We start from the raw sequence: 27999 nt of genomic DNA, 5'->3' as shown, positions 1-27999 counted from the left end.
GTGCCAACAGAGGAGCCGATCCGGCTACTGCGGGAGGTGGTGCTGTTGACGGATGACCGGAACCTGCGTGTGAAGGCGCTGACCAGGAATGTGCCTGTGCGGGACATCCCGGCCTTCCTCACGTGGGCCCAGGTGGGCTGAGGGGGCCAGAGCGGGGCCCACCCCCACGGAACCATTCCCGAGAGGCCACCAGGCGCCCAGAGTAGCACAGGAGATGCCCGCGTGCCTGAGCCACCAGTCCACCCAGACAGTAACCCACCCTCCTCCCCCCACGCCGTGGCCGCGCTGTGGGGGCAGCTGCTCCGCACAGAGCCCCTCCCAAGGGCCGGGCGGAAGCCGCTGGGACCCTCCTGGGCTGCCGGGATTTAGCAGGGAGGTGGCCGGCTGCAGTGACAGCAGGTGGGCGAGCCAGACTGACCGCCCGTGCTCAGCCTTTCTCCCTCCCCGTGGCCGGTTCAAGGGCTGGGGAAAGGCCTCTTAGCCCAGGGACTCAGCCACCTTCTCAGCTGGTGATGGGGCAGGGGGTTAGAGTTTCCATCAGATGCAGGTGAGATCACGGGTCCCTTTCATCTTCAGAGCCCCTGTCCTGAAAGCGTCCAGGAGGCTTTGGTCACGCCATGAAGAGAGCGCTCAGGGCGTCTCTCTCCCCCTGAGGCCTGGATTCCCCCATGGACCCCACCTGGGTTCTGAACAGCAGCCCTAGGCTCCCCCCCCCGCCCCGCCACACACACACACCCCCATCCCGCTGCTCTTCCCGCCCTTACCAATCTGGGTCCACTGTACTTGGCCACTTGTTTTCCCCTCTGTTGGTCATGGGCCTGTAGGGAAGGGACATCTGCTCTCCGGCCCATGCTTCCTGGGTGGCCTTTGCCTGCTCCGTCTCCCTCCATTGGCCTTCCTTTTGCTCTAGTTCCCACTTCACAAAATTTCCTCAGACTCTTCTCAGCTCCCCCTCCCTCTCCCCCTCCTGAATCATCCCCCTCACCCTCCTTCTCTTTCTAGTTGATCCCTCTCACCTTCCTGGTCCCTCAGTTCCTTGCCATGGAGGCTCTCACTCTGAATCCTTCTCCTGCGGTACCTGTGGCAGGAACCTAAGAAAGCGTTCCTGCCGCTGACCACCTTTCCCAGGCCCCCGTGCTCTGGGATACTTCCAGGCTCCTCCAGCCCAGCCTGAGGGAGGGTAGGGTGGGCCAGTGCCTGGGAGCAGCATTGCCTAGCCTGGAGTTTGCACCCTGTTTCTAGCTTTGCCCTAGAAGAACTTGACCCAGGGGCCCTTTGGCCTTGGAGTTTTTTGTTGCCTCTTTAGCTGACACCTGTGTTCAAAGCTTCACTCAGGAGGCTTCCTACTGGGAAAGCGTTCTCCCAACCCAGGGACAGGGATGGAGGGGGACTTAGGGAAAGACAGGGTTTGGAGGCGGAGCCAGGAGTAAGTTTTGATGGGACCAGTAGGGGAATCCCCCAGAGCACCCTCATCTGACTATACAGCCTGCCCAGAGGATGGGAGCAAGGCAGTGCCCTCCCGGAGGCCCGAGATTATGCCAGAAGGAGGGGGAACTGTACAGGAGAGCCACGGCCGACGATTTGGGGCTGTGAGTCCCCCAGGGCCTCAGAAGACTGGGCTTTTTGGGGTCTAGGGTCCCTGGCCTCTCCTTTGAGATCCTTTCCCCTGGATGAAGGCTGGCGACTGGGTGGGTGGGAGACACCATCTCTCCTTTCTGTCCCATTTGCAGCACTGGATTTGTTTCCTTAATAAATTTTTAGTTATGAAACATACCTGAGCTCTTGCTGATCTGTCTCTGGGACCGGGGAGGGAAGGTCCAAGCCACCGCACCTATACGAGGGTGCTGCTTCTGGCCCCTGCACCCACCCCGGTGCAGCCCACCCAGCTCCTTGTGCAGGGCGAAGAGATCCGCTGGGTCCAGGGTCCTTGGTTACTGCTTTATTGCTGTTTGGTTCGAGTATAGAAAATGGAAGCGGCTCTGGAAGAGCCTGTGTACAAGGTAGGAAATATACAAACGAGGAGGAGGGAGCTAAAGAGACCACGTTCCAGCCCAGCCCAGCCTGGGCTCGGGGTTGGGGGGGCCGCCCAGGGCGCATGCAATAAATATGGTCCGGGGCCCCAGGGAAGGGAGGGGGGGACCACCGCGGGAGTGGGAGACCGGTAGGCCAGGGCTGTCTCAGCCCTCTGACTCCAGAGGGAGGGAAAGGTTAGCCCTGGGGCTAGTGCCACTTGTGCAAAATGAGGAACTTCACATTATCAGTCCCGGGGCGGGCGGGGGAGGGGGAGGGGGGCCCTCCGGCCGGCTCAGTCCCCTCCCCGCTCCCCAACTCTGCCCGACGCTCCGACCCCAGCGGGGAGATTCACAGTGAGAATGGGTGTGGTCGCAAGGGCCGGAGGTAGGGCTGGGAGCGCCCCAACAGTGACATCCCTTCCCCCAAGAGCAGCACGGAGCCGGGGGAGGGGGCCAACGAACCACAGGAAGAGGCGGAGAAGGGCCGGGGGTCTCCTTTGGTCAAAGCTGATATCAAAAATATAAATCTCCCTTCCCCCATCCCACCCCCGTCCCGGGGTTTTCTCCCCACCCCCACCCCCGGGCTAAGGCACAAAGCAGTGAGGCCAGGTGGGGCCGCCGCCCCTGCGGCGACGCTGCCGCAGCTACTACAGTCGTCGGGCGCGGTGTGCCTGCCTGCCGGTGGTCACCGCCGCCGCTGCCTAGGGGCGCGGGCCGGGGCCACGCGGCGGCAAGACCGCTCTAGGTGGGGGAGAAACGGTCGATGGTCCGGCCGTCGGGGCCGGCGGCCAGGTGCGCTCCCTGGCTCAGCACCTCGGCCGCCTTGTCGGGGCTGAGGCCCAGCTCCGCAGTGAACTTGGCCAACGGGTAGAGGCTCTCGAGCGCCACCTTGGGGTCGTGCAGGAAGTGCGTGGTCTGGGCCAGCAGCTCGGCCGCAGCCGCCTTGTCCTGCTGCTTCAGGCTCAGCTGTTCAGCCGTGAGGCGCGCCACAGCAAAGACGCCCTCGGGGAAGTCGAGCTTGCCCTTGCCATCGGGGCCGGGGACGCCGGGGAGCCCCCCCAGCCCCGCCAGCGCCCCGGCCGCGCCGGCCGCGCCACCCACGGCGTGCATCTTCATGTGGCTGATGAGGTTGCGTTGCTGGGCGAACTTGCCGCCGCACACCTGGCACTCGTAGGGCTTCTCGCCCGAGTGGATGCGCATGTGCTCGGTGAGGCGGTACTGGCGCGTGAAGCGCATGCCGCACGCGTCGCACGCGAAGGGCTTGAGGCCCAGGTGGCTGCGCATGTGGCGCGTCATGGTCCCGCGCTGCGTGAACTTCTTCCCGCAGATGGTGCACGGATAGGGCCGGGTCAGCCAGTGCGTCTTCTCGTGCTGCCGCAGCGTGGCCGGGTCCTTGTAGCTCTTGTCGCACGACGCGCAGCGGTACGGCCGCAGCAGCTCGCCCAGGCCCCCCGGAGCCCCAGCGACCTTGTCCCCACCGCCTCCAAAAGGGGGCCCGAGGCCGGCGGCCCCTGCAGCCACCTCAGCCGCCTCGGCCCTGCCGTACAGCGCCTCCTCCTCCTCCACGTGCGCCTCCACGTGCGCGTTCAGCTGCTCCGAGCTGGGGAAGCCCTTTCCGCACGGGATGCACACGTACAGGTTGTCACCGAAGCTCTCGGGCTCGCCATAGGCCAGGTGCGGGCACGGGTAGCCCTCGAGGTGGCCGCCGGGTGGGCTGGGGTCCTCGCTGCTGCCCGTCTCCTCGCTGCTGCTCTTGTAGTCGTCGCCGTCGCCGCCCGCCCCAGGCCCGTCCAAGCTGCCCGGGTAGCGCGGCGGCGGCGCCAGGCCGAGCGGAGGACCCCCGGGCGAGGCGGCCGGGTCCCCGCCTCGCTCCTCGCATCGTTCGCTGGGGGAGCCGCGCTCGCGGCCCAGCTCGTCGCCGTAGCTGCCCAGGCCTGGCTCGTGCTTCATCCAGCGGTAGAGGAGGCTGGGCCCGTCGGGGCGGCCGGGGGGCTCGGGTCCCGGGCTGCCGCCGCCGCCGCCGCGGAACGGGTCCGGAGGCGGTCCGGCCTCCTCCAGCTTCTGGAAGGGCAGCGGAGGCAGGGGCGGCAGGGCGAGCGGTGGCTCCTTGTAGGCTGCGGGGCCGGCGCTGGGAGGGCTGTCTGGGCGCGGGGGCAGCTCGCGCTCGCCCGGCGGCCGCTCGGGAGGCGCGGAGCCCGGCGGGCTTTTCTTGGACAGGTCCAGGCCGCAGAGCGGGGAGCAGCGGCGCTCCGGGGCGCAGAGCGCGGCGGCCGGGCCGGGGCCCGAGGCGTACAGCTCGGCGCAGTGCGTGTTCACCGCGGCCTCGGGGCCCGACGGCGCCTCGGCGGTGGGCGGCGGCGGAGGCCCGGCCGGGGACGAGTAGCAGGCCTGGATGACGGGCGTGGCAGCCCGCAGGCCCCGGCCCGGCCTTCCGTAGGGTGCGTAGCCGCCGCCGCCACCGCCGCCGCCCCGCAGGTGGCAGTACTTGCCGTGGCGTTTGAGGCGCTTCTTGCACAGCGCCACGAGGTCGGGGATCTGCAGGTAGCTGGCGGCGGCCAGCACGGCGCCCAGGCTCGGCTCGGCTCCCGGGGCCACGGCGGCCGCCGCCGCCGCCTCCGCGCCATCAGCCAGGCGGCCGGTGTAGATGAAGTCCAGCACCAGGCGGAACACGGCCGGGCTCACCATGTCATGGTCCAGGTTGAGCAGGTTGTCATGCACCACCAGGGACTTGAGGTAGGCGCTGCTGGCCGCCAGCACGTTCTTGTGTGCGCGGAAGAGGGCGTTCTGCACCACGATGATCACGTCGCACAAGAAGCCCTTGGTGCGCTGGTTGTTGAGCTGCAGCAGCAGCTGCCTCGAGTGGCCGGGCGCCTCCATCGTGTCCAGCATCGTCTGCCCAGCACAATCTCCTGCGGGGACACACACCAGCCGGGTCAGAGCCGCACCGAGCCCTCGCTGCCTGCACCCAGTCCGGCGCTTCTCCCCTCCACTTCCCCTTCCCCTCAGCTGGGCAGGGGCATTGAGCACCGCGGCCTGGGCACTGGCGGAGGATCCGCGGCCTCCAAGAGTGGGAGCCTGGGCCGGCCGGCCTGGACCAAAAGAAGGAGCCGAGACTGGCTGGCGGAGAGGAGGCCAGGCTGGCCTGCACCCCCAGGCCCGATACCGCCGGGCTCACCGCCTGGGTTCTGGGGGCTTCCGAGGAGAAAACTGTTCGGGCGAAGCGACCCTTTCGGAAACAGTTACCCGATTTGAGGAAAATGTCCGCTGCAGGAAAAGTCATTCAGGGCTGAGAAGTTTGCCCAAGTGGGATACAAGGGAGCCGAGGAAAAAAGCGCCTCCCGCCTCGAGAGAAGTTGCCCCAGTTGGGGGAAGAGGTCCGGAGGAGGGGAGCGCGGTGCCCGCCGTGGCGCCGCCCTGGCCGGGGTCTGTCAGGCCCTCAGTTGAGGCCCGGGCGGCGGCCCGTGGCGCGGGAAGCGGAGGCAGCGGCTGCCGTGGCGGGCAGAGCACGAAGGCCGGCCCGGCGCGGGGAGGGCGTTATATCGGGGCAGGAGGCTGAGGCAGGAAGCAGGTGGGGGGGAGGGGGGAGCCACGCAGCTCCCAAGGGAGGGAGGGGGCAGCGCCCCGGGCGGGCACCGCGCACAGCCGGCTTCGGCCCTGACCCCGGCCTGCGCCCCACCCGCCTCCCGGCCCCGGCCTCGGCCTCCGCTCTGCATTCGCGGGCCCGGCGCCTCCCTCCCCAGCTCCCCTCGGCCCCTTCTCCACGGGACCTCTGCCGCCCCAAACTTGGGGAAAAGTTTCCCAACTTCAGACAGGCCGGGAGGAGCGCACCAGCCGCAGTCCCTCGGCTCCCAGCTTTTCCTCTCGGCCCCCAATTTCGGCAGCCAGGCGGCCGCCGGGCCTGAACCGAGCCCTGAGCTCCCCGGCCGGCCGCTCGCCCGCCCGACCCTATTCCCCGCCTGGCCCCCAGGGCCTCGCGGCCCGTTACCTGCGGCCGCCGCCCGGCCGGGCTTCCCTCCCCGTGGCGGTGGCAGCTCCTAGTCGGCGCCCCACCCGCCCCGCTGCCAGGCGCCGCGCTGTGCCAGGGAGGGCAGCGCCCCTGCCAGCCCCGCCCGCCAGCTCCCCTTCCCTTCCCCTCGCTTCTCTAGCCCATGTGCGGGCAGAGCCGGCCCCGGGCCGCTGACCCTGCCGTGAACCCGGCGCAGAGCAGCGGCCCGGCAGTCCTGAGTCCTCTAGGGGCGACACCCGGAGCCCTGAACGCCAGCCGCGTTGGGGCGCCCGCGCCAGAGGATGCGCCCGAGGCGGCCAGCGCGCGAGGACCGGGCTGTTTGGGTCCCCTGTCCCTCCCGGTCCCCACCCCTAGAACCTACCTGGGGGGCATGTCGGAAGCCCCGGGCCCGGCTGCCGGCGGATCCAGGGGGGACGTGGCTGCGCTGCCCTCCGCCCGCCGGGCCCCCGGTCGGTCTGTCCTGCTGGTCCGTCCTCCCCGCGTCCTGGTCGCGTCTCAGCCCCGCCGCGCTTTCCGCACACTCTTATCTGGAGCGGCCCGGGCCGGCGGGTGCTGCTGCAGCTATGGCGCCACCTCGCGGCCGTGAGGGACTTTGCGCGACACAGCCACAGCCTCCTTCCTGCGCACCTGGGCCGGAGGCGCCCAGATGCGGAGCTGGACTCAGAGGAGGGGGGCCTATTGGCAGATTCAGCCTCCCAGATGTGCCCACCTGGAGGCCCCAGCCTCGGACTTGCGAGCCCCGCAAACCCCGGAGTTTTGAGCTGAATGCTCCCCTGTACCTATTTCTAAATTCTCACATTGCCCCAATTCAGTTAAGTCCTGCCCGCAAGGAGGGGACAGTAGATGGTGGGAGAGAGGTTTTGGAAATCCTAAGGAAGAAGAAGACAGACACGATCTTAGGGGACCCTCCTTAGATATTCCTGGTTGGGACTGTCCATTTGTAACCCCCCAACACACCCACCCTCACTTAGCCACATGGGATAGGTATGCACAGAATAAACCCGTTTGCACCCAGACCCTCTCCAGGCATTGACACCCGCGGGCGCTCATGTTTGCACAGACACACACCTGCCCCCTTCCGGAGTCCGAGATCTGGCTTTCTGGCATACTCAGGGGACTGTCATGTAGCGCCCTCCATGACCTGGGCAGAGGTGGTACCCAGACAGCCCACCCTGAACTTGCAGGCCTCTGGAGGGACCCCAGGATATGCGACTTGGAATGGCTGGACAGTGCCTCTTGGGGGTCCCACAGAAGCGACCCAAGCCCCCAGATTCCCCGTGTGAGCCGTTTTGAGGGACGACCCGCTTGAACGACCTCGTCTCCAAACCCACGGACCCGAGAGAAAAGTCACAGGACGGCCTGCAGCCCGGGATCCCCCACAAGGTCCTGCACCCCACGTGAAGGCCGGGTTCTTGCAGGTGACGCCCCTTCTGGGAGGGAGGGCACCCCGCACTAGAGAGCGGGCGTTCGCACAGCTAACTCCGGAAGTGTCCCCGAGCCGCCCCGGCACATCAGGCCTGCAGCCAGCGCCTGTGTGGCTGAGTGGGCCTCCGCAGCCCACGCTCCGCCTCTTCCCCGCACCTTCTGACCCCCGCCCACATGGGGGGGGTGGGAGTGGGTCCCCAAGAACGCCTGCAGTTTCTGATTGGCTGCGCCTCCCTCAGCCGCCGAGCGCGAGAGGCTGGGGCGCAGAGTTACCATAGTAACCGATGAGGTTCGCCCATATCGCGTCTCTCCGAGGCCTTGGAGAGCTTAGCAACCGCGCAGGGCCGCTGGGCGGTGGGGGCCGCGCTCGCCGCCCACCCACCCCTCCACCCCTCCGCCCGCCCCGCGCTCCATCCTTCGCCCCCACGCCCGCGCCAGAAGTAGTGGCTGAGTCACTCATTGAGGGGCCGCCGTCGCGGCCACTCGCGGTCCCTGACAGACACCAAGGTCTCGGGCGCCCCCCAGAGGCTCCCTTTCCTCAGCAGGGGACTTCATGGCCTCGGGGCCAGGAGGCGGCTCATGGTCCCCAGAGGTTCTTCTGACTCCCACTGCTTCCCGAGTCCGCCCTTACCCTGTTTCCACTCCGTGTTCTGGGTCCATCTTATCCCAGTCCTCTTCTCCATCTCCCCCACCCCTGCCCCAGAGTCCTCGCTAAGGAAGTAGTGAGGTTCCAAGAATGAAAATGAGCTGACAGCCTCCCGGGAAGGTGGACCTCAACATCTTGGCGGAGAGATGTGCTGTGTGCTGAGGTGGAAAAGTGTATGGAGTGCTGGGGGGAGGCGGGAAGACTCCTGAGCAGTGCTCTTAAATCTGGGCTTTGATGGATGAACAGGAGTTCTCCCCCCAGGCAGGAAGGCATTCCTGGAGAAGAGAACCAGTGGGACAAATGCTGGGGGCAAAAAAAAAAAAAAAAAAAAAAAAAAGGCGGTGGGGTGGGGGAACTCTAGGAGGCCAGATCCCAAAGGGTATGCAGGACCTCTTTGACCCCATTTCTGCTGTAATCTTTTATCCCCTTGATGGGGCCAGATCCTAGCCCCACAAGGATCCACTCAGCCCTGTCTCTGTGCAGTGGAGTCTGTCTACTGTGGACCCACCCTAGGGTCCCCTGTGCCCACTATTTTTGTTTTTCTTCAACAGTCTCCCCAGATTCCCACTTCCCGACCCCTATTCTCCCACTGTCCTTACATCTGTATGGGAGGGTCTGCCCCCAGCATAGCTGCCCTCCTGTGGACTTCACTCTTCCTCAATCTTTGACCTTTCCCTCCCTCCCTAGTTCCACCTGCTTTGGCCTGGCATTGTCCCCTCCCCACCCTAATCCAGCTCCTCTCTCTGGACACACTCCCCTCCCCCACTGATGGAGCTAGGTTGGGCCAGGATCATTCATTTCCCTGATCCTGTCCAGGAGAACTTTGCCTCACATTGCATGGACTCTTCCTGCCAATTCTGACCTCCAGGAACTCTAACTCCTCCAGGAAGTGGTCTCTTCCCTCCTACCCCCAGAGACTCTTCTCTGCTAAGCTGCCAGTGTCCCTCATTCCACAAATGGGTCCTAAACGCGGTTTGCTGAGTGTCAGGCTCTGAAACTGGCATTGTGGACCAGTCCTCCTCCCCTCCAGTTGCTGAGGCTTCCTCTTCCTCTCTCTCCCTTCTCCTGCCACCTTTCCCCCACCTCCCCCATAGAGGACCCTCTTGCTCATTCCTGGGGAGTCCAAGCCACCCTCCTCAACTTTTCTGCCTTCCCTCGCGTCTCCAGCTCCCGTCTGGTACCTGGACTCCCACTGAGCCTTTCCTTCCAGGCCCAGCCTCCTCCTACAAAGCCTTCCAGACCCCTGGGCTCCCCCACTCCTCTTTCCTCATGTCCCTGACACCACAGCTCTAGATGCTGCCAGAGGCCCCTCTGAGGGTCCAGCTTCCTCTCCTGCCCCCTACCCCCCAAGGGTGACGACACCGCAGTGGCCTTGTGGGGTATAACGCCGCCGCGGGGCACCCTGTGACGTCACACAGCCGTCGGGTCTAGGAACTGAGGAGTGGGAGTGGGGCTACTGGGTGAGGGCCTCGGAAGGCCGGGCGAGGGTGGGGTTGCGCCCCCAGGTGTCCCAGAGTGAATAAATCTGTAATGGACCCGTCCCCCCTCCCCGCACTGTCCTCTCGCGGGCCCCCAGCCCGCAGTTCCGGAAAGTTAACCCCTTGTAGACCGGTACAGGGGGCTCGGGCTCCCCCTCCCCGTTCCTGCTTCCGTGCGCCCTCCTCCCCCTCCCAGCTCCCCGTCGCCTCGGTCCCCACCACCCCACCCCACCCCCACCCCGCCTCGCCACTATAAATAGCCCCTCTTCCCGTTTCCTAAATTCCCTGCTGACGTCGGCAGCGCGTCAGTGTGTAGGAGCCGCGGCCGCATGAATGAGCCGCCGCACGAGTACTACGCGCGCCTATAAAAGCCGCCGCGCCAGCCCGGCTGCGGGAGGCGAGCGGGCGCGGACGCAATACAGCCGACAGGTAAGCGGGACTGACCGACCAACGGGCGACAGATGGACCGATGCACGGGCACGGACACGGACTGGAGGGCAAGGAGGAGACCGACAGGCTGCAGGTTAGAGGGGCCCCTAAGGGGTGGGGTTGGGGACAGGGTGGAGGGGACGAGGGTCCACTCGCAACTGCTGGAGCCGGAGCCGGAGGCGTACGCAGAACCCTGTGCAGCACCTGCCTGCGCCCGGATGGAGACGCAGCCACTTCTGAGGAGCGTCGGTCAGAGGACGGACCTCAGAGTCCCTGCGGCTCTTCCTGGAGCTCCTGCGCCATCCTCCCAAGAAAGTGGGACGAAGGTGCTGGCGCCCCAGGAGATGCGCCCCCTCCTCTCCTCCCCGCAGAGCGGTGACTCAGCCTCGCTGCCCCCGGTCGCCTGAGCTGGGGCGCCGGCGAGAGACAGACGCCCACCTACCCGCCGCCCTGGCCGCAGCTTTCTCGGGGCCCCTCCCCTCATTCAGCCGGGGGCGCCCCCTCCCCGTCCCGTCGAGCTGGTCCCTCAGCGCCCCCAACTTCCCGCCTCTGCAGGAGGAGCTGTCCTCTCAGGACCAGGCGGGGGCGGGGCCTCGGCCGGACTGCCCCGCCCCCCATCGCCCGCCCCCTCCCCGCAGCCGGAAGTGCCTCTCTGCAGGGACATCTTTGACGTCACAGGGTTTTGACGTCAAGGGCCACGTGCCTGTCCGCAAGCGCTGGGTCAGAGAAGGGCTGGAGACGCGGGGGAGGAAGAGCAGCAGCGCCCCCAGCTGCGGGCGACGGAGCCACCCTGCCCGGGCAGCGCGCCGGCACCTTGGCTCTAGACTGCTTACTGCCCGGGCCGCCCTCAGTAACAGTCTCCAGTCACGGCCACCGACGCCTGGCCCCGCCCCAGGACCGCGGACCGGGCCACCTGCCGCGCCCCCGGCCCCTCTGTCCCCGAGGGTCCCTCAGCCCCGCCCTCGCTGCCCGCGCCGCCGCTGTCCGCGGTGCTGATCCGGCGCGGGCACCGCCATCGAGCCGTCCCGTCCCCGGTCCCCAAGGGCTACTGAGGGGCTGCCGGCCTACACGCACATCTCATAGCCCCAGGAGTCCAGCGCCCGGCCCCTGCCGAGAGCGCCGTCTCCCGCGCCCGCGCCGCCGCCGTCCCCCTACTCCGCGGTCCTGACGTCAGCCTAACTGGAGCTGCCGTAGTGCCGTCAGCAGCGCGCGCCCCGCCCCCGCGTCTCCAGGGCAACCGTGGCTTTCGATTGTTACTGTGGGAACCGGAGGTAACAGTCTACAGCCATGGTCGCCCCGCAGCACGCCCACGCGCCGCGCCGCGCAGCGCACCGCCGGGGCCGGGATGGGGGAGACTCGGAGCAGGAGGAAGCGGAGGCGGCGAATCGAGAGCCCATGTGTCTGCGGGGGTGGCGGGAGGTGAGGCGCAGGGAGGCGGGCTACTCCGGAGCCGGGCATCCACCGAGGCAGAGAAAGAAGCGCGGTCTGCGGAGTATGCCTGACCGTCCCCCTCAGTGACCGTCCTGTCCTCCTAGCCGAGGTACTGCACCCAGGGGATTGTGAGAGAAGGGGTAGTTCTGGGATTTGGGTTCTTTTTATCTCCTTGGTGGGAGGGAGGCTGCTGGGACCTGGAAAAATGTTTGCATCCTGGGGACCGAAGTGGGTAGGCGGAGGAAAGTTTTCCTGAATGCGCCACGACCTCATTCTTCCAGGAACCCCTAGCTGAGTAGGCAAAGGGCAAAGGGTAAACCTTGAACCCATGTCCTGATGGAGTCACAGCCTTCCCTCACTCCTCTTCCCTCTCTTTTTCCCTCTGGGTCTTGAAGGATAAGAAGGGTTCCCCAACCCTCAGGAAGCCATAAAACTTGTAAAGTTAACCAGTCCTTAAACCGTTGTCTGAACATACCAGCCTCCTCACCTCAGTCTATCTTTAGATGCTGTATTCCAGTTTTAGATAATGTCTCAAATTAACCCAAAAGAGGGGGAGTAAATATCAGAGGAGCTGAAGTCCTCTTGGGCCAGTGAAGTGTAAGCAATGACCTCTTCAAAAACATTCTGCATGTCACCTGCCACCACCATCATCACCCACGGGCTGACTGTTGTTTATTGGGTTCAGGACCTCCCAAGGGACGGTGTTGGGAATGGTTAATGCAACCCAGCCCTGCCACCCATTAATCTAATTTTTCTCTACCTCTCCATACCCCCTCCTTTTCTAAACTACTTCTAAGGCAGCTGGTGCTGGTTTCACAGCTAATCAACACCCACACATTTTCTTCCCACCCAAGGACACTGAGGTCTTGGATTAAAATGCACCTGATTCTGGAATCCGGTGGACATCTGTAGTGTGTGCACATGGGCGTAGTGCACTGGGAAGCAGGCGGTCCAACCTGGCATCACCATCAACTGGTTGTTAAGGGGCCATGTTGTTTCTGAGCCTTCCATAAAATGAGATAATAATCCCTCCTTTCTGGCAGGCCTGTTGTGAGGACCAAATAAGATCATATAAGTAAAAATCTTTGCAAATGGCAGAAAGCTATTTCGATCTTAAGTATTCTCTTAGGCTACTATGTCCTTGTAAGGGGGTGGTGGTGGTGGGAGACCCCAGCTCTGGGCACTTAGAATGAACAGGGGAGGGGGACACATTTCTCTGAGCAGAAGCTCTAGGACTGGGACTGTTGAGGGTTCTTTGCTTAGGGACTCTCTCTCCCAAGAGCTTTAGGAACTCTAGAGGTGGAGTGAGAGGTAGAAAAGAGAAATGGTAGGGATGTTTTGAAGAGACAAAGTCTTCTGCAGTCTGAACCCATCTGAAGGTGGTCAGAGAGGGGAAAAAACCAAAGGACTGACTGTACAATGTTAGAGTTTTTTAGTATCTTGAAAATCACTTAGGGCACCGCACTGCCAACCTATTTTATGGATTAGGAAGGTGAGGCCCACGCAGGACATACTGTCCAACAGTAGCGAGTGGTGGCCTCTCTGCTCATCTTCTGTGAAGCTGCAGAGAAAACAATGACTAGTAAAGGTCAAGAATGGGAGTTCTTGGATCTGAATCCAACTTTGGGTAAGTTACTTAGCCTCTCTGTGCCTCTTTCCTCAGTTGTAAAATTAGGTTAATAACAGTATCTACCTTATGAAGTTGTGAGATGATTAAACTAGCTAACTAAAACTTCTGCTTAGCACAATGTCTGGCATAGTTAGCACTCAGTAAATTATATTCCTCTTCCTATCCTCCAGACCTCATTTTCCTTAGTTGAAAATGTTAGATCAATGATTCTTAACAGGAGAGCTTCTTCCCTTTCCCTAGTGGACTGCATGAGAATCACATGGGAGGCTTTTTAAAATTACACATATTTACCAGAGACTTACACTCTACTCTCTAAGGCGGTGGCTTTCAAGTATTTCATTGCATGAGAATGACCAGGATGGTTTGTCAAAATGCAGATTCCTGGGTCCCAGTAGCTCTGGAGTTGGCCCCAGGAATCCAAGGTTTAACATGATCCTGATGCAAATGGCCCATGGAATCCATGTGGAGGGTGGGAGGAATAACCCCTTAAGATTCCCCATTGTTCCTGGAGGGCATGATGGGAGAGGACATATCTCACTTGTTGGGAACCAGTGGACCACATGATCTGTTTCCTTCTAGGTCAGACATTTTGATTCTCAGGGGAATTTTTACCTCCTCACTTCTGCTCCACCGGACACTGCTCTGGTCTTCAACTTCACCCTTCCAACTTTAAACCCTGCCTTAAAATTCATTCCCCAAATGTCTTTCCCTCTCTCCTTTACTCCTTCCAATGATCCCAAGTTGGCATCATTTTCAACGCTTGGGGCCTTGCTGTGATTGCCATGAGGGCATGTGAGCCCTTAGCTGCATATCTACTCACTGCTATCCATCCTGAACTGCTTATTTCCGGAGAAGCGAGGAATCTGTATTTGTGTGAAATTCCAAAATTTTTAAGTATCATAATCCCAACTTTTTCTAAAATTCTATGGGCCAAAGCCAACAGGTCTATAGGAGTAATTCAGTCCATTTCAGTCTCTTCCTTTTGCCAAGGAAGGGATCCCTTTAAAACAACCAAAATCAAAACAAAAAAACCCACCAAGAACAAGGCAGTAGCAGACTGTAGCAAGGGAGAACTTTCTCCCCAACCCCACTTTCTGCTGTAAAGGTTCCAGACTCAGTAAACTGGGTCTGTCTGGGCAGGTAACTCCTGCTTTTTTTTTTTTTTTTTCTTTTTCTTTTTCAAAAATCTTGGACAGCTGCTGTCCATTGTGAAGAACTCAGAATTACAGGTGATTTCAGACTATTTGTCTTGTTGTCTCAGGATGGGCTAGAGTATTTGTGCTACAGTCTCCTAGTCTCAATTCCTGCTCAATTACTAAACTACTTGGGGCAGCCATGCTTGAGGGCCAGATAGGGCCTGTTGCGATCTTCCAGAAAAGGAACAAGCTGGTGAGTCTGCAGAGGCAGGGCAGGCTGGGGATGAAGGCCCTGGAAGTGGGGGAAATGGCTGAAGTAAGCAGTCTTTAGAGTGTCTAGGAATAACAGCACTTTCAAACCAGATGGGCTGCTTAGGCCTTGGCTGCAATCTCTACAGAGTAGCATCAATCTCAAACGCTGCAAATAGGGTCAAGTTTAGAAGAAGGTTACTTCTGCGCTGTCTTTGGCTTCCATCAAGGTCTAGCACCATCCCACCCTTCAAGCTCATAGTTCGGAGGGGTAAGACTGTTATGGTGGAGAAAGCAGAGAACATATGAAGCCAGGTTTTGACAGGCCAACACAAAACTCTTAGGGATCAGGATGGAGGAAGCCAAAACTCAGTATGGCCCAGGTGGAGCCCTGCCAATTGATCTCTTCCCCCAGCTTCTCAGATGTAAATTCTTCCCTGTTTCAGGGAGGCCTCCTTTCTTTCAGGTTGGGACTTAAGACTTCCACCAGTAATGTGCAAGTGTCTACGTGCACACATGCATGCGCTTGTCCTGGGGGTTCATAACTGGAAACACCTCCCTGCTTGGTGCTGCCCTGGAGGCTGTGTGGATGGCGAGGAATCCACTTTTTTTTTTTTTTTTTAATAAAGAGTTTTCCTGTGTATACCAGGGAAAAGATGCTCAAAATCCAAATCACCACTTTATTGTGTGGCAGTCACAGTGCTGCCAGTCTCCGCTTTTCATGTTACCCTCCACTCATCCAGGGCTCCACTGACCTTTTTCATATTTGAATATCAGATGCCATGGTCAAAGTCCATTAGGCCTCCTAATCCTCTTTTTCTTGAGTGCAGAGCTGGGCTTATAAAATTTGAGTCTTAAGTATTGATATTTGTCTCTTGAGATCACAGTAGGGGAAAGAAGGGGAGGACAGGGATTATAGAGGCTGCATCAAGGTCATATGTCCCCATTAGGGGGTGGGGGGTGGAGAGGGAATGCAGAGGCAAAGGCATTTGTTGATCTTTCACTCTGCAAACTGGTCCAAGAACTGGAGGTAGGCCTGGCGCTGGGGCGCGGCTGCCGGAATGAAGTGGCCACCAGAGTGGGTGAGGGCGATGGCTCCAGCGAATCGGCTACACAGTTGCATACTCTCCTGAGAGGGGATGACACGGTCGGTGTCCCCAAAAACATGGAGGGAAGGCAGTAACAAGGGGCCCTGCAGGATGGCTTCCTTGAGGCCAAGGCCCCGGGGACAGAAACCAGACACCAGGATGATAAACCGGGGCAAAGGGAAGCGGGGATCGCCGGCTTGGCCAAGGGCACACACAAGGGCTGCTAGCGCGGCCCCCTGGCTGAAACCAAGGATCCCATCGAAAGGCCCCAGCTTGCTCAGTGCCTGTGCCACCGTTCCCAGGGCTTCCTCCAGACCTCTGCACACCGTGGGCTCTTCCAGTGCCGAGAAAACGTCTGCCTCCTGTTTGGAAAACCACCAGCCTCGAGGTTGCTCCTCCGGAGGGCAGGGCCCTACAGCGATGAGGGGGAAGAGTTCAGAGTTAGGGAAAGGGTAAATCCAGGGGGAGAGAAATGAGAAAGGGAGTGAGGGAAAGAGAGGAGGCTGAAGGAAAGAATAAAGTCTGGGGAAAAAGAGGGGGGAACAGACTGACCTGGAGAGGAGACAAGGTGGAAGTCTGGGAGGGCCAGGCTGGAATTTGAGCGAGGGGCTGGGGTGGGAAGGATGGAGGGCATAGGCAGAATGAGGTGGGAGGGTGGCAGGAATGAGGGGAGGGCAAGGGTGGCTGTGTGCAGGCAGGCGTTACGGGGACGAGGCAAGACAGAGAAGACTGAGCGCATTTCCGGGCAGGGCTCATCTCACCGGGGTCTGGCCCGGCGCCCTCAGGGCCCGCTGCGTCCGCGACCGGGTGCGGGCCGCTGAGGCACACGAGCTCTGCGCGGCCCCGCACCGCCTTCCGCAGCGCTCCAGTCTTCTCGCGGAAGCCCCGCTCGCTCTGCCGAAAACCGGCCAGACACAAGACCCGCAGAGGCTGAGACGTAGCCATAATTCTGGGCAAGCGCCAGAGGGACCGGAAGCGGTCTTTCCCCGGGCGGAAGTTGAACATAAGGGGACGGAACCCAATGCCGGCACCACCCTGGAGGCGGGCCTCAGAGAGAGTGGGCGTTGCCATGACAACGGAGAGAGGGTGCGGCCCGGCCAGAGCTGGAGCTGATACCTGGGACCAAGGAGCGTTTCAGGGAGCGGGCGGCGCGACCTCCTCGTTTCTGCAGCTGCAAGCCTCGCAAGCCACGGCTGGAAAGGGGCGCGCGGGCCTCTCCTGAACCTGAGGTGGCCGACTTTGGTCACGGTCCCGCTTCCCCGACGTTCCCCACCCCGCTGACACGCATTTCCCGTAGCGGCCGCAAGGCGGCGGGCTCGGCTCGCGTCCCCAAGGAGGCGGCCAATGTCTGGCCGCGCCCAAGCCTCTCCGCCCTCCTTGAGGTTCCTTCCTACCTTCCCCAGCGCCGGCCGGCCCGGGTGCTGGAGCAGCCGATCCCGCCCGTGGTTCACCGTCCACGGCCCCAAGGAGCTGCCGGCGTAGAAGTCCATAGGGTAGGGCTGCTGCCAGGAAATGTCCCTCAGGGCCACTGCCGCCTAGAGGAGAAACACCGGACAGTAACATCTGCCAACATTTTTCTACGCAGGATTATTTAATTCTGCCCTCACGACGGCCTACGAAGGTCCTACTATATCCCTATAGCACAGAAAGGAAATGTGAGGTTCAGAGAGGTGAAGGGACTTCCAAGGCCACACAGCTAGGAACTGGCTCAGCTGTAACTAAGTGCTGGCCACCCACCCCACTTCGGATCCCTTCCTATACAGAACTAGGAGCAAAGACCATTCTCTCCCAGGGATTTTCAAAACGTGGTGTTACCTCATAGGGTGTGAGCAGCGGCTTGGGGAAGGCTGTGCCCCAGTCAATGGAGAGGCGTGGACATGCCACCTGCACCCACCTGGGAGGGGAAGTCACGTCAGATCCAAGGGGGGGCCCCCCTGTTCCCGGGCAGCATGCTGAAGAACATGGCTGTGTCCCCAACACAGCCAATGCGTGCTTACTATTCTAGACTGTCACCTACTGCTGTTTAGAATAACACTATGGGGACTTCCCTGGTGGCACAGTGGTTAAGAATCCGCCTGCCAATGCAGGGGACACGGGTTCGAGCCCTGGTCCAGGAAGATCCCACGTGCTGCGGAGCAGCTAAGCCTGTGCGCCACAGTTACTAAGCCTGCACTCTAGAGCCCGCGAGCCACAACTACTGAAGCCCGCATGCCTAGAGCCCATGCTCCGCAACGAGAAGCCACCGCACCGCAACGAAGAGTAGCCCCCGCTCACTGCGACTAGAGAAAGCCCACGCCCAGCAACGAAGACCCAACACAGCCAAAAATAAATAAATATGTTAAAAAAAAAAAAGAATAACACTATGGTGTTGCTTGTTTTCTCCTGTTTCCTCCACTGACTATGAGCTTTCTGAAGGGAGGGCCTGGGCAGCTCATTTGCAATAATATCCCCAGAATCAAATTTAGTGCCTGGTACAGTGCAGGTGCCAACCACCCCTCCAACTCATCTCATGCAGAATGGACTATGATGCTGCCGTTGCCTGTGAGCCCCCAAGCCAGACAAAGTAGGGAAGACCCACAGCCAAAGGTAGTCCCTGCTGGACAAGTGCTCTGTAAACACTAAAATTTCATGATCATGGAAGCACCGACTCCAGCCTTCAATAGGTGCTGGGCAGGACCCAGATTCTAAGCTTTTTTAGCCAGAGTCATAGCTAGACAGGTAAGGTGGGGAAACGTACACATCCACCTCAGGAAGAAGGCTAAGCTTGCTGGGGAAGATCTCAGAGAGCAGCAGCCTCACGAAGGGAAGTCCCAAGGCCCGGAGCCGAGATTCCAGGTGCTGTTGGGAGAGGGAGGCAGAGCTGGGGTCCCCATGATCAAGCAGCCAAAGCTAAATCCCTTAGGCTACTGATTTTCGCAGCTCGGTTCCCAGTTAGTCCTCTTTTCCAGAGGCCATCCCGAGCCCTCTGACCTCCAGAATCTTGGGACTGCCCTGGCGGCCCAAAGTGCCCAGGATGAGACCCCAGGATTTAGCTGAGCGGGCAGTGGCTATGGCTTCTTGGCGGTTGGCCTGCATGCGCTGGTAGTCATAGTGCTCTCTGGACAGGACTTTGCTGTACGGGTCGTATCTGGAAAAGAAGCTGTCATGGTCACAGTGACAGCCACTTACAGGATTTGTGCTATATACACAGCTCCCCGACTCGGCCCCTTGGTCTCCTGAACCCTCAGGCTGCATGCAGGCAATTAAGAACAGAGGCAAGGGCTTCCCTGGTGGCGCAGTGGTTAAGAATCCGTCTGCCAATGCAGGGGACACGGGTTCGAGCCCTGGTCTGGGAAGATCCCACATGCCGCGGAGCAGCTGGGCCCGTGAGCCACAATTACTGAGCCTGCGCGTCTGGAGCCTGTGCTCCGCAACAAGAGAGGCCGCGATAGTGAGAGGCCCACGCATCAGCGATGAAGAGTGGCCCCCACTTGCCACAACTAGAGAAAGCCCTCGCACAGAAACGAAGACCCAACACAGCCATAAATAAATAAATAAATAAATAATTTAAAAAATTAAAAAAAAAAAAGAACAGAGGCAAGAGCAGAGATTGTCTTTGGGAAGATCAGTTCCACAACTCGAGCAGGCAAGAGTGGGAGAGGGGTCTAGGATCCAGGTGTGATTCCAGGGGATGGGTAGGTGCTGTGCAGCAGCAACCCTTCTCCTGATACCCAGATTCAGAACCCAAGTGCCTCAGATCCTTAGGGCCGGGGGCTGTTAAGTGGACAAGGGATGAGGAAGTTTGGGCTGATTGAGGGTTTCAGTGGCAGGGAACCCCACCCCCTTCCCAGCTGGTCAGCCCAGCTCAGTCCATACCGATAAGCGGGGACATTGGGGTTGGCAATCATGACAGACTCCAGATGGAAGCGGCCATCTCCAAGATATCTGCAGGGGGGAGAAAGGGAACAGTAAGTGTGGGGTGGGGCACCAGAAGAAGCAGGCACTGGCTCGGAGGTCCAGAGGACTGAGTTCTTGGCTATGCTGCTGACTGTGTATGTGAACTGGGACAAAGCATCATTTCACACACACTGCCCCCCTCACCCCACCCCACCCACCCTGTTTTGTTTTTGGGTGTTTTTGGCTGCGTTGGGTCTTCGTTGCTGTGCGCCGGCTTTCTCTAGTTGCAGCGAGTGGGGTCTACTCTTCGTTGTGGTGCACGGGCTTCTCACTGAGATGGCTTCTCTTGTGGAGCATGGGCTCTAGGCACGCGGGCTTCAGTAGTTGTGGCGCATGGGCTTAGTTGCTCCGCCCCATGTGGGATCTTCCTGGACCAGGGATGGAACCCGTGTCCCCTGCGTTGGCAGGTGGATTCTTAACCACTGCACCACCAGGGAAGACCCCCATCCTGGTTTTTTCACATGTAAAATAAGTTTGAATTGGATGACCATTAAGGCCCCTCTAGCTATGTAATGCAGAATCTAAGAACTGCACCTCTCCCCACCCCGACCTTCTGGGGGAAGTGTAAAGGGACAGCCAAGGCCATGGTAAGGCTCTAGATCTAGATCCTAACTTGGAGGTGGAGTGACAGATTCTCCCTCACCTAGCTCAATATAGATGTGGGAAGTAGTGTTCAGGGTGTCATCTATGCCATAAATGAGCTTTCAGGGTATATACTGGCTACTCTCTGCCCAAACTAGCTCTTGGGTCCAGTTATTGAGTTGTAATAACAGCCACTGTTTACTGGGCTTGTGCCTTCCATGTACCAGGCCTGGGCTAAACACCTGACATGTATGACTTCACTCAGTCCTATCAGGTAATCCTCCAAGCTGCTACCTATAGTATCCCCATTTCACAAAAGATACAAGTGAGGTTCAGGGATGTTAAGAAACTTGCCCAAAGTCACACAGCTATTAAGCAGTATATCTGGGACTTGATTCTAGGCTTACCCATCAGGCTGTACCAAGCATGCCTAGGAGATGCTGTCCCTAACAGTACCTTCCCAGACCATGGAGAGGCCAGAGCATGGAAGACAATCTGCATGGCAGCTCCTTCTGTCTTGGAGATCACACCAAATTTTGATGAATGGCCAACACTCAGGGTGTCCCTCCTTCCAACACACACCGTGATGCCCCCAGGGGTAGGCATCTATGAGCTCAGAGTTATGTAGGCACAGGCACAGGGGGAATGCCCCTCAGGGAGCAGGGCTCCCAGGTCTGGGCTGGGGAAGGCCCTGAGGTGGGCCTGCTAGGGGCAGGGATGTCCTGTGTGGGTGCAGCAAGGCTTGTGGGAGCAGCAGCAGCCCCAGAGGTGGGGCTGAGTCCGGGGAGTGCCCCTCCCTCCTTCCCTGCCATTAGCTGGGAATGGGGCTCCCCTCCCCAGTCTTAGCCGGGGGAGCTGTCGGCTCCGGGGCTGGCTGCGTTCACACCACATTAAGCATTTCCATTACCTAAAATAATTAGGCAGCAGGAGACATGCTGCTCCTGCTTGTTAGCTGTCCGGATGCTAAATTAATGGGGCTGCAGCCTGGGCGTGCCCATCCATCTTCTCCAATTATATTCCCACCATTTCTAGCCCACCCTCATCCCCCCCCATCAGGCCCTGATTCCTGCTCCACCCTGGGCATAGCCTTCTGGATGTTGGACAGAGCACTGGAGAGGGAGACAGGAAACCTGAAACCCTATTTGGTCCCCATCTTGCAAGGTGACCTTGAACGAATGGCTAAGGAGCTTTAGACTCAGTTTCCTTCCCTGGATGATGAACCTCAGCTCCCTCCTAGGGTACATTTCTTACGTCTCTATGACCGGCACCCCATTTTTCACTTACACAATAGCCTCCACCTCCTTGGGTAGACGGGGGGACGTGCAGCCCAGGATCTCCCCAGGGGACAGGGGCTTGCACTGTGGGACACTCACACGATACTCAGCTTTCAGCTCTTGGGCAGCTGCCTGTAGGGATAATGAGGGAAGGGAAGCAAGTGGATGGGGAAGGAGAGGCAGGGCCATAGGACCAGCCTGGAGCACCTGCCATGGGGATCCAGGAAGAGCCTGGAGACTGGCCACTGTCTGCCCACTTACCTGCAAAGTTGACACAAACTGAATGGTGCTGACCAGCGCAAGGGCACTGGCTGGGGGAAAGGTGAGGCGGATAGAGTCCAGTAGGTGGGCAGTGTCTATCCGGATGTCCACAAAGACATACAGCACCCGGAAGTCTTGGGCCGAGGTGTCCATGGGAACTGGGAGGAGGGAAGAGTTCAGGAGACTGTTTTGGAAGGCAGGAGGGGCAGAGGGCCTGGCCCGGGCCAAGGTTTCTGAGTAGCCAGGACCAGTGGCTTTAGCCTGAGGGTTAGAGGGAGGGGTTGGGGGAGGTGGGGAGGGTGTTGTCACAGGTCTTTTAGAAGCTCCATCTCTGTCACTCGGCTGGGGGCCCAGCCTGCTCTACCACCAACAGCCTTTCAAACACCCGCATCTGGGACAGCAGCATGGTTTCCAAGGCAACCAAATCCAAAGGAAAGATCCACCTGCAGTGCAGGAAGGCCAAGGCCATCCCAGAAACCGGAAGGCACCTTGTGCATACAAGCAGGACAAGGCACTGTGATGGAGATGAGCGTGCAGTCCCACCTCCCTGCCAGGGTCTGGGTGTCCTGGTCTGCCGTACCCAGGCAGCTGTGGCCATAGTGCACCAGGAAGTCAGCTCCCAGGGCCCTTGCGGTAAAGTCATCCACACAGCAAGCCCCGTAGGTCACATCACCCATCACCATCACTTCGGCCTCTGTGAACCTGTCGGGGTGGGGAACAATGGGACAGTGACACAAGGAGGTAGCAGAGAACCTAACTGTGGAGGTATCTCAGGGCCCAGCTCCACTCTCCCTACCTCTCCCAATCCCTTGGGTTGGAAGCTGCCACTTCTGCCAACAGAGTAGGAGGGGCCCAGCTGCTACCTCCCCCAGGACTGGCAGCAGCTCCTGGAACCGTAGCTGTATGAGGACGGACTCTGCAGCATCCTTATTCCTCTGCCCAGGCTCAGACTGCAAGAGGGACCCCCAACCCTCAGCCTGGTATACAGGGGGTCTAACACAGACCTCTGCCGCCCCAACTCCTCCCACCCAGAGCAATGAGCATGCACACAGGGGCAAAGACACCCACTCCCACACCCTGGCACCATGACGTGTGTGGGCACGCGTGTGTGGATACACATAGCCTGCCCGTCGCCCAGACCCCCTGCTACCTCCCCACCCTTAGTCAGGGCCCTCTGTGCCCGGGATGGGGGGACCCATGGACAGCTCCTCCGCAGCACATGGCGCCACCCACACACCTCATGCGTCAGGAAGAGTGGGCTCTGGCCAGCACATTGCCACGGGATCTGCTGCCAGGCCTGAATCACTGGGGGATGGGGTGGCTGGGGAAGACCCCACTCTCCCTGAACTCATCACAGGAATGGGGCCAGAGGACTAGCTCTTCCCTGAGACCCACCCCTGGGGCGTGGAGTCTGGCTCAGTGTCATGGGGTCTCCCCATTCCTCTCCTGGGGGTGTGGTGCGGAAAGCTGAGCTGCTGCCAGGCAGCTCCCCCCTCTCCCCAAATCAGGCTGTGCACAGAAGCAGATAATTCAGCTCCTTAGAATGCAGCCCAGGCGTCTGAGTCAGCCAGAGCACTTAATTTTTTATAGATTAAAATGTATGCAAATTGGCCCGAGCCCCAGAGAGCATCCCCAAGGGGCAAGAGGGTGGGAGCAGGGAAGTGAGTCTGTGGCGGCGGGGATGAGGAGCAGGGTGGGGGTAGGGCAGCAGCAGGGAAGTGGGAGGTTCCCATCACGAGGTGACCTCCCCTTTCTTCTTTCGCCCTCCCCGTTCCTGTGCTGGTTCCAGATGGCTGAGCACTCACCCCCCTCCCAAGGATGGCTCATTGTATTGAAGAAACTTAGATGAGGGAGGTAGAGGAACTGAATACCATCTCCTATGCGCTTCTCCCTCTGCCAAGCCCCTCTTGCCTCACTCCTCCAAATGTGCCAGAGAAAAAGTTTCCCCCAAGCCAGACCCCACGCTGACCACCCAGCCCACTGCAGGGTCAACTCTGAGGACTCTTAGCTTCTTCCTCAGGCTCCACCACCTGCTGTGGGCCCACCTTTGAAGATACTGGAATTGACTCATTTCTCCCTCCCAATTTCTTTTAGAGAAGGGGAGATTTATAGAGACAAGCAGGGATTGCAGCAGGCTAGGAGTTTAGTTTGGGGTTTTTCCCTTGGTGTGTGTATGGCTGTGGGAAGGAACACGGTAAGGCAGAGGTCCAGAAGGAAAAAATGATGCCAACAGGCAGAGCTGTAATGGACATGGGGAAGGTCTTGGTTCAGCTTCGTCAGTGGCCCAAGGCTCACCTTTCCAAGATATCCACGATGGTACAGGCGAAGAGGAGGAGGCCTTCAGGCATTTGTAAGGCCACTGCAAGACAGAGCAGACATGAGCAGAGGGCTGGGAAGAGCCTGGGATGGGACACTGCCCCTGGCTCGGCCAGGCAACCTCTCCTCCCCCACCCACTCAAAGCTTATGGGCTCACCCTTCTTGGCCTGGGCCTGTTGGATCCTCCAGATGGTCTTGGGAATCTCAAAGTTATAGTTGGAAGGCAGGACTTGAATGGCTGCCTGCAGCTGGGGATTGTTCAGGATCTCAGGGGGTATCTGATTGGCCAAGCGGCCCCGAGGGGCTCGACCTAGGATGAGTGCAAGGCCTGAGTTGGTTGGTGCCTGGCCTAAACCACAGCCAGACCTGAGTGAGCTGTTACCACCACCCAAGTTTAAGGCCCAGATCCTAGATGCCAAGGGGATTGGCCCAGCCTTCTTCCCCACTGAGTTCATCCTGAAGCTGGAAAGACAACCCATTAAGCTAAGAGGAAATCTGTATAATTAATTTCCATGTTATGAGATTATTGGGAATCAAGGACTTGAGCATGTGGCTCAGCTCTTACCTCAGGAGAGTAAGTTGACACCAGGGGACTCAACTGAGAGGCAAATGAAAAAAAAGTCCACACAACTGCTCCTTGATAGAGAACAATCCTGAGGAAACCCCAAGAGCCCAGCCAGCCCAACCAGTCTGGGAAAATGTCCCTCTCCTCCCAGCCCCTGAGAACACCTTGAAGTTCTGAGATCCTAGATATGAGATCTATAAGCAAACTGTTGTAAGTACTAATTTAAAAGACTGCCTTCCTTACTTGAGTCCCACTGACTATGTCTACACTGGTTAATTCCTGCACTCTTCCCTCTCCTCATTCAAAAGGGAAATAAACACCATACATTTAACTGACTTAACAAGTTCCCCAGTTCCATCATTCTACCCCATTTCCCACCCCAGGAAGGATGGAAAGAATACACTCTAGTCAGGACTGTGGGCAAACAGGTAAGGACAGAAAAGTGACCTTGCCCTTTAGGGCCTAGTAGTCTAGTGGCGGCAAATGCAGGTACACAAATAATTACAAACCCCTGATTAAAGGAGAAGAAACATTGTAGCCCTTTAGGAAGGCTGCAGCCCTTCATCTGCATCCTACTCCCCATAATTCAGTTTAGCCCAACCCTGGTATCCCTTTAGGCACCAGACAGTTTGGGAATGTGACAAGGAGAGAAATGAATTTATTCAGCGAATATTTATTGAGCCTGTACTATTTGCCAGAACTTCTGCCAGGGATCCTGCCAGACCTGACACTTCAGCCTCTGTGTGTGTGTTGGCGGGAGAGGAGGGGGGCGGAGGGCTGATGCATGGGTGGTGGTGGTGGTGGTGATGGTGCAGTGGAGAACTAGAATGGCAGGCTTGGGACCCTAAGTCCAGATTTGAATGTTACCACTGCTATGGTACTTGTTCAGATGTTTCAAAGGCCATGAAACACAAGCCTGCGTCTCTGGGACCGCCCCTCTCAGAAGCTCCTGTGGCAGAGGCCCAAGTCCCTTGTGGTTGTTGGGGTGTGGGAGCTGCTAGTCGTAGCAGCTCGATTTGTCCCAAGGGCCAGTAGGCGCTTCCTTCTTTATCATTTGGCTGTAACCTTCTGTTTATGTCAGCATTCCTCGGTAGACTGTGAGATCCCTGAGGGCAGGGCTGCAGTCTAGTCCCTGCACCTAGCACAGGCCTGGCATTCAGCGGGCGCTCAATAAGTGCCAGGTGAATGAAACCTTGTGCATCTTTCCTGAAGCATTCCCCGAAGGCACACTTGTGGAATGCCCAGGGCAACGCGCCTGGCTCCTTCCCTCCCCGTCGGGTACGTCTTATCCGTGAGTCTACAGGCGTCTGTCTGCCCGCCAAGGCAGGGCGGGTAGCGTTTCCGGCTTGAGGACTACAAGCTCCTAGGAGGGGCTGCTCCCGATCGTGCCCTAAGGCTGCAAAAGAAAGACCTGTCGTCCTGGGCTCCAGCGACAGCCGCCCAGAGCGAGCGACGGCAAGGCCTTCTGGGTCTGGAGGAGAAACGCGCCGCCGCCATTAAAGGGTCCTGTCCCTGACTTGGGGGCCCTACCCCGAGATGCGAGGTCCGGAGGCCGCAGCGTTTTAGCACCCACCTCTGCCCGGGCCGTTTCGGCTGCCGGACTCTGTGGCCTCGGCCGCAACCAGCGCCGCCATCACCAGCTGGCCCACGTTGGGACCAAAAAGACAGCGCTAGAAGAACGAGGAGAGCGCAGACAGTGCGATCGATCGCCGATCGGCCAGCGAGGGGCGGGGATTTGCGGGGCGGGGACCGTGAAGGAGAAAGATAGGGGTGGGGCTAGAGTGGAACCCCAGGTCAGCCAGGAAGGTCGAGACTCTCGGGAGCCCCTAGTGGTCTCCGGCCACAGCAGTTGCGTTCTCCCGGCGACCCTGTCCCCTCCTCCCCTTCCGGGCAGCTTGAACCAGGTTCTCCCGGACAAGTGCCCTCCTATTTGCCGACTCCCTACCCCAGTTCTGCGGGCGGAGTCTTGTAAATGGGGACACCACAGGGTCCTCCTTCAGCTCCCCTCAATCTCTCCCCCCTCCTGATAAGCCCTGGATGCCTATGGGTGGGGCCGCATTCCCTGCCTCAGAGGACCCCATTGCTCGGACAGGACAGAACTCAGCACCCACCGAGCCAGTTCCAAGTTAAGTCTTGGTGCCGGTTTCCGGAGCGCTGGGTTGCCCTTACACCTTTAGAACCGACAGTGTGGAAGGTTCACCTGTGATAAACTGCTACCAGGGGAAGGCCCCCAGCCTGAAGGTGCTTTCCTGGGAGAGTGGGGAAGTCTAAGGACTCGACTGCCTAAACCTTCGGGATTCTGGCCAACGTTTGCCCTGCCTAGGCTGCCCCTCAGGCCTAGGAAGCCTCTCTCCTGATCAGTGGCATAAGCTCCTGGAAGCCCAAAGAGAAGGCAGGGTAGCCAGTGAGACAGCCTTGACATTTGGAAGAGCAGAGTACCTGCAGGACTGGCTTTCAGCAAGGTCTGCCCCATAGAGCAATCGTCCCCCAGGGCCGTTTGCCCATGCAGCCCTCTGGCACCATCTTCCTCTCTGCTCTCTATGTGAGCACAGCTGGCCCTTTAAGGCGCTCTGTGGCCTCGGGCTCCCCTGGAGGCCCTCCCTGCTTGGAAACTCCTAATTAAGGTGCATGGAGAAGTGAAAAACAAGCAGCCAGGGACGGGCCCTGCCTGGGAGACTGCCCAGAGAGGAGAGCTGGCTGGGCAGGCTGGGAATGAGCAGCCAAGGGGAGGACCAGAAGGGGTCAGTGCTCTGCCCCTCAGACCACCAACTGATGCTCTGAGGACAATCACAGCTTTGGACAGGAATGTGGCCAACATGGGTCCAAGGAACACCCCGTCAGCTTGATAAGACTCCAGCCTGCACTTTCCCATTCCCTCAGGTTCTCTGGACCCCCAGGGTGTAGGATCTCAATTCCAGGGACCCCGTGAGTCCAGCCCCTCCCCATTCAGGACACTAAGGCCCAGCCTGTGGGCAGCTTTAGCTCTGGCTGCAGCTGTGAGTTCCAAGGGGGAAAAACTGGCTCCAGCAGAGTAATGGCTTCTCCCTAGCAGGCCCCGTATCCCTTAGGGCCTTTCCCTAGGCAGAGGTGGGCCCACTGGTGATAGAAGTCCCCCATCCTTTTATAACATTGCCCCACAGCCCCTGTCCTAAATGAGTTGCCCTGGCACCCATTAGGAAATGAGCATGTGCCCCAAGACCCTGCAGTGCAGGACATTGGGGGCTGCCATTCAACTTAGGCGGAGAACACCTCCATCTGTCCATGGGGGTCTCCCTGCCAGAGTTACTCAGCAGTCTGAGTAATTACTGCCTGACAAGAAGGCGGGCACAGTGCTACCCCCACATTAAACTAAAACACCCACCCACGGTCGCCCCCACTCCCTGGCTGGACTCCAAAACAGCACCCAGCCAGAGGACTGAAATAACTCTGCTTCTCACACTCACGCCCAGCCCCAGCCAACTTTGCCTAAGATACTGGAGATTGTGGGGCAGGGGGTCATGGGGAGGCGGCTTGAGGAGGTGGAAGGAGGATCAG

The 27999-nt window shown here is 59.5% G+C and overlaps 4 protein-coding genes across 7 annotated transcripts in view; 1 reads left to right on the top strand and 3 right to left on the bottom strand.

Annotated features, from left to right (window-relative positions):
- Positions 1 to 1773, top strand: part of SMG6 (SMG6 nonsense mediated mRNA decay factor) — a 236513-nt gene extending 234740 nt beyond the window's left edge. For all 3 annotated transcript variants that reach the window (XM_059909059.1, XM_059909061.1, XM_059909060.1), the window contains exon 19: positions 11 to 1773. In XM_059909059.1, the coding sequence (XP_059765042.1) occupies positions 11 to 141 (131 nt within the window). In that variant the 3' untranslated portion in view covers positions 142 to 1773. The remainder of the gene's footprint in view (positions 1 to 10) is intronic.
- On the bottom strand, positions 1006 to 15048 carry HIC1 (HIC ZBTB transcriptional repressor 1). 2 transcript variants are annotated; one of them, XM_059909062.1, is made up of 4 exons: positions 13670 to 15048; positions 12310 to 12472; positions 6380 to 6672; positions 1008 to 4921 (listed from the first exon to the last, which is right to left on the bottom strand). In XM_059909062.1, exons 2-4 carry the CDS (start codon positions 12348 to 12350, stop codon positions 2754 to 2756), a joined length of 2502 nt encoding a protein of 833 aa, XP_059765045.1. In that variant the 5' UTR covers positions 12351 to 12472; positions 13670 to 15048; the 3' UTR covers positions 1008 to 2753. The 2 variants fall into 2 exon arrangements, with proteins under 2 accessions (XP_059765046.1, XP_059765045.1); XM_059909063.1 differs by lacking the exons at positions 6380 to 6672; positions 12310 to 12472; positions 13670 to 15048 and adding an exon at positions 5256 to 5509 and having other exon boundaries at positions 1006 to 4921.
- Positions 15049 to 15108: 60 nt separating this feature from the next.
- OVCA2 (OVCA2 serine hydrolase domain containing) lies at positions 15109 to 16640 on the bottom strand. Its single transcript, XM_059909068.1, has 2 exons — positions 16292 to 16640; positions 15109 to 15942 (listed from the first exon to the last, which is right to left on the bottom strand). The coding sequence occupies exons 1-2, from the start codon at positions 16599 to 16601 to the stop codon at positions 15443 to 15445; spliced, it is 810 nt and encodes a 269-aa protein (XP_059765051.1). The 5' UTR covers positions 16602 to 16640; the 3' UTR covers positions 15109 to 15442.
- On the bottom strand, positions 15856 to 26131 carry DPH1 (diphthamide biosynthesis 1). Its single transcript, XM_059909065.1, has 13 exons — positions 26039 to 26131; positions 24058 to 24210; positions 23879 to 23942; positions 22164 to 22285; positions 21584 to 21741; positions 21333 to 21454; positions 19386 to 19454; positions 18501 to 18657; positions 18268 to 18368; positions 17346 to 17424; positions 16925 to 17065; positions 16647 to 16754; positions 15856 to 15942 (listed from the first exon to the last, which is right to left on the bottom strand). The coding sequence occupies exons 1-12, from the start codon at positions 26097 to 26099 to the stop codon at positions 16665 to 16667; spliced, it is 1317 nt and encodes a 438-aa protein (XP_059765048.1). The 5' UTR covers positions 26100 to 26131; the 3' UTR covers positions 15856 to 15942; positions 16647 to 16664.
- Between the last annotated feature and the right edge of the window lie 1868 nt (positions 26132 to 27999).

The sequence above is a fragment of the Balaenoptera ricei genome, chromosome 20 (genome assembly GCF_028023285.1).
Source record: "Balaenoptera ricei isolate mBalRic1 chromosome 20, mBalRic1.hap2, whole genome shotgun sequence".
Taxonomy (NCBI): Eukaryota; Metazoa; Chordata; class Mammalia; order Artiodactyla; family Balaenopteridae; genus Balaenoptera; species Balaenoptera ricei.
The sequence above is the reverse complement of the archived record's forward strand: the minus strand, read 5'-3'. Positions and strand labels throughout refer to the sequence as shown.

Excerpts from the sequence above, each read along its gene's own strand:
- HIC1 (XM_059909062.1), bottom strand. The coding sequence starts at position 12,350 with ATGTGCACACACTACAGATGTCCACCGGATTCCAGAATCAG. Across the intron at positions 6,673-12,309 it reads CCACCGGATTCCAGAATCAG|CTCCGCATCTGGGCGCCTCC; the intron begins GTGCATTTTAAT and ends CTCTGAGTCCAG. Across the intron at positions 4,922-6,379 it reads GCTTCCGACATGCCCCCCAG|GAGATTGTGCTGGGCAGACG; the intron begins GTAGGTTCTAGG and ends GTGTCCCCGCAG.
- DPH1 (XM_059909065.1), bottom strand. The coding sequence starts at position 26,099 with ATGGCGGCGCTGGTTGCGGCCGAGGCCACAGAGTCCGGCAGCCGAAAC. Across the intron at positions 23,943-24,057 it reads ACAGGCCCAGGCCAAGAAGG|TGGCCTTACAAATGCCTGAA; the intron begins GTGAGCCCATAA and ends TCTGTCTTGCAG. Across the intron at positions 16,755-16,924 it reads GCCGGCCGGCGCTGGGGAAG|GTTCAGGAGAGGCCCGCGCG; the intron begins GTAGGAAGGAAC and ends CGGCCACCTCAG.
- OVCA2 (XM_059909068.1), bottom strand. The coding sequence starts at position 16,601 with ATGGCAACGCCCACTCTCTCTGAGGCCCGCCTCCAGGGTGGTGCCGGC. Across the intron at positions 15,943-16,291 it reads GGGCGCCGGGCCAGACCCCG|GGCCCTGCCCTCCGGAGGAG; the intron begins GTGAGATGAGCC and ends TCATCGCTGTAG.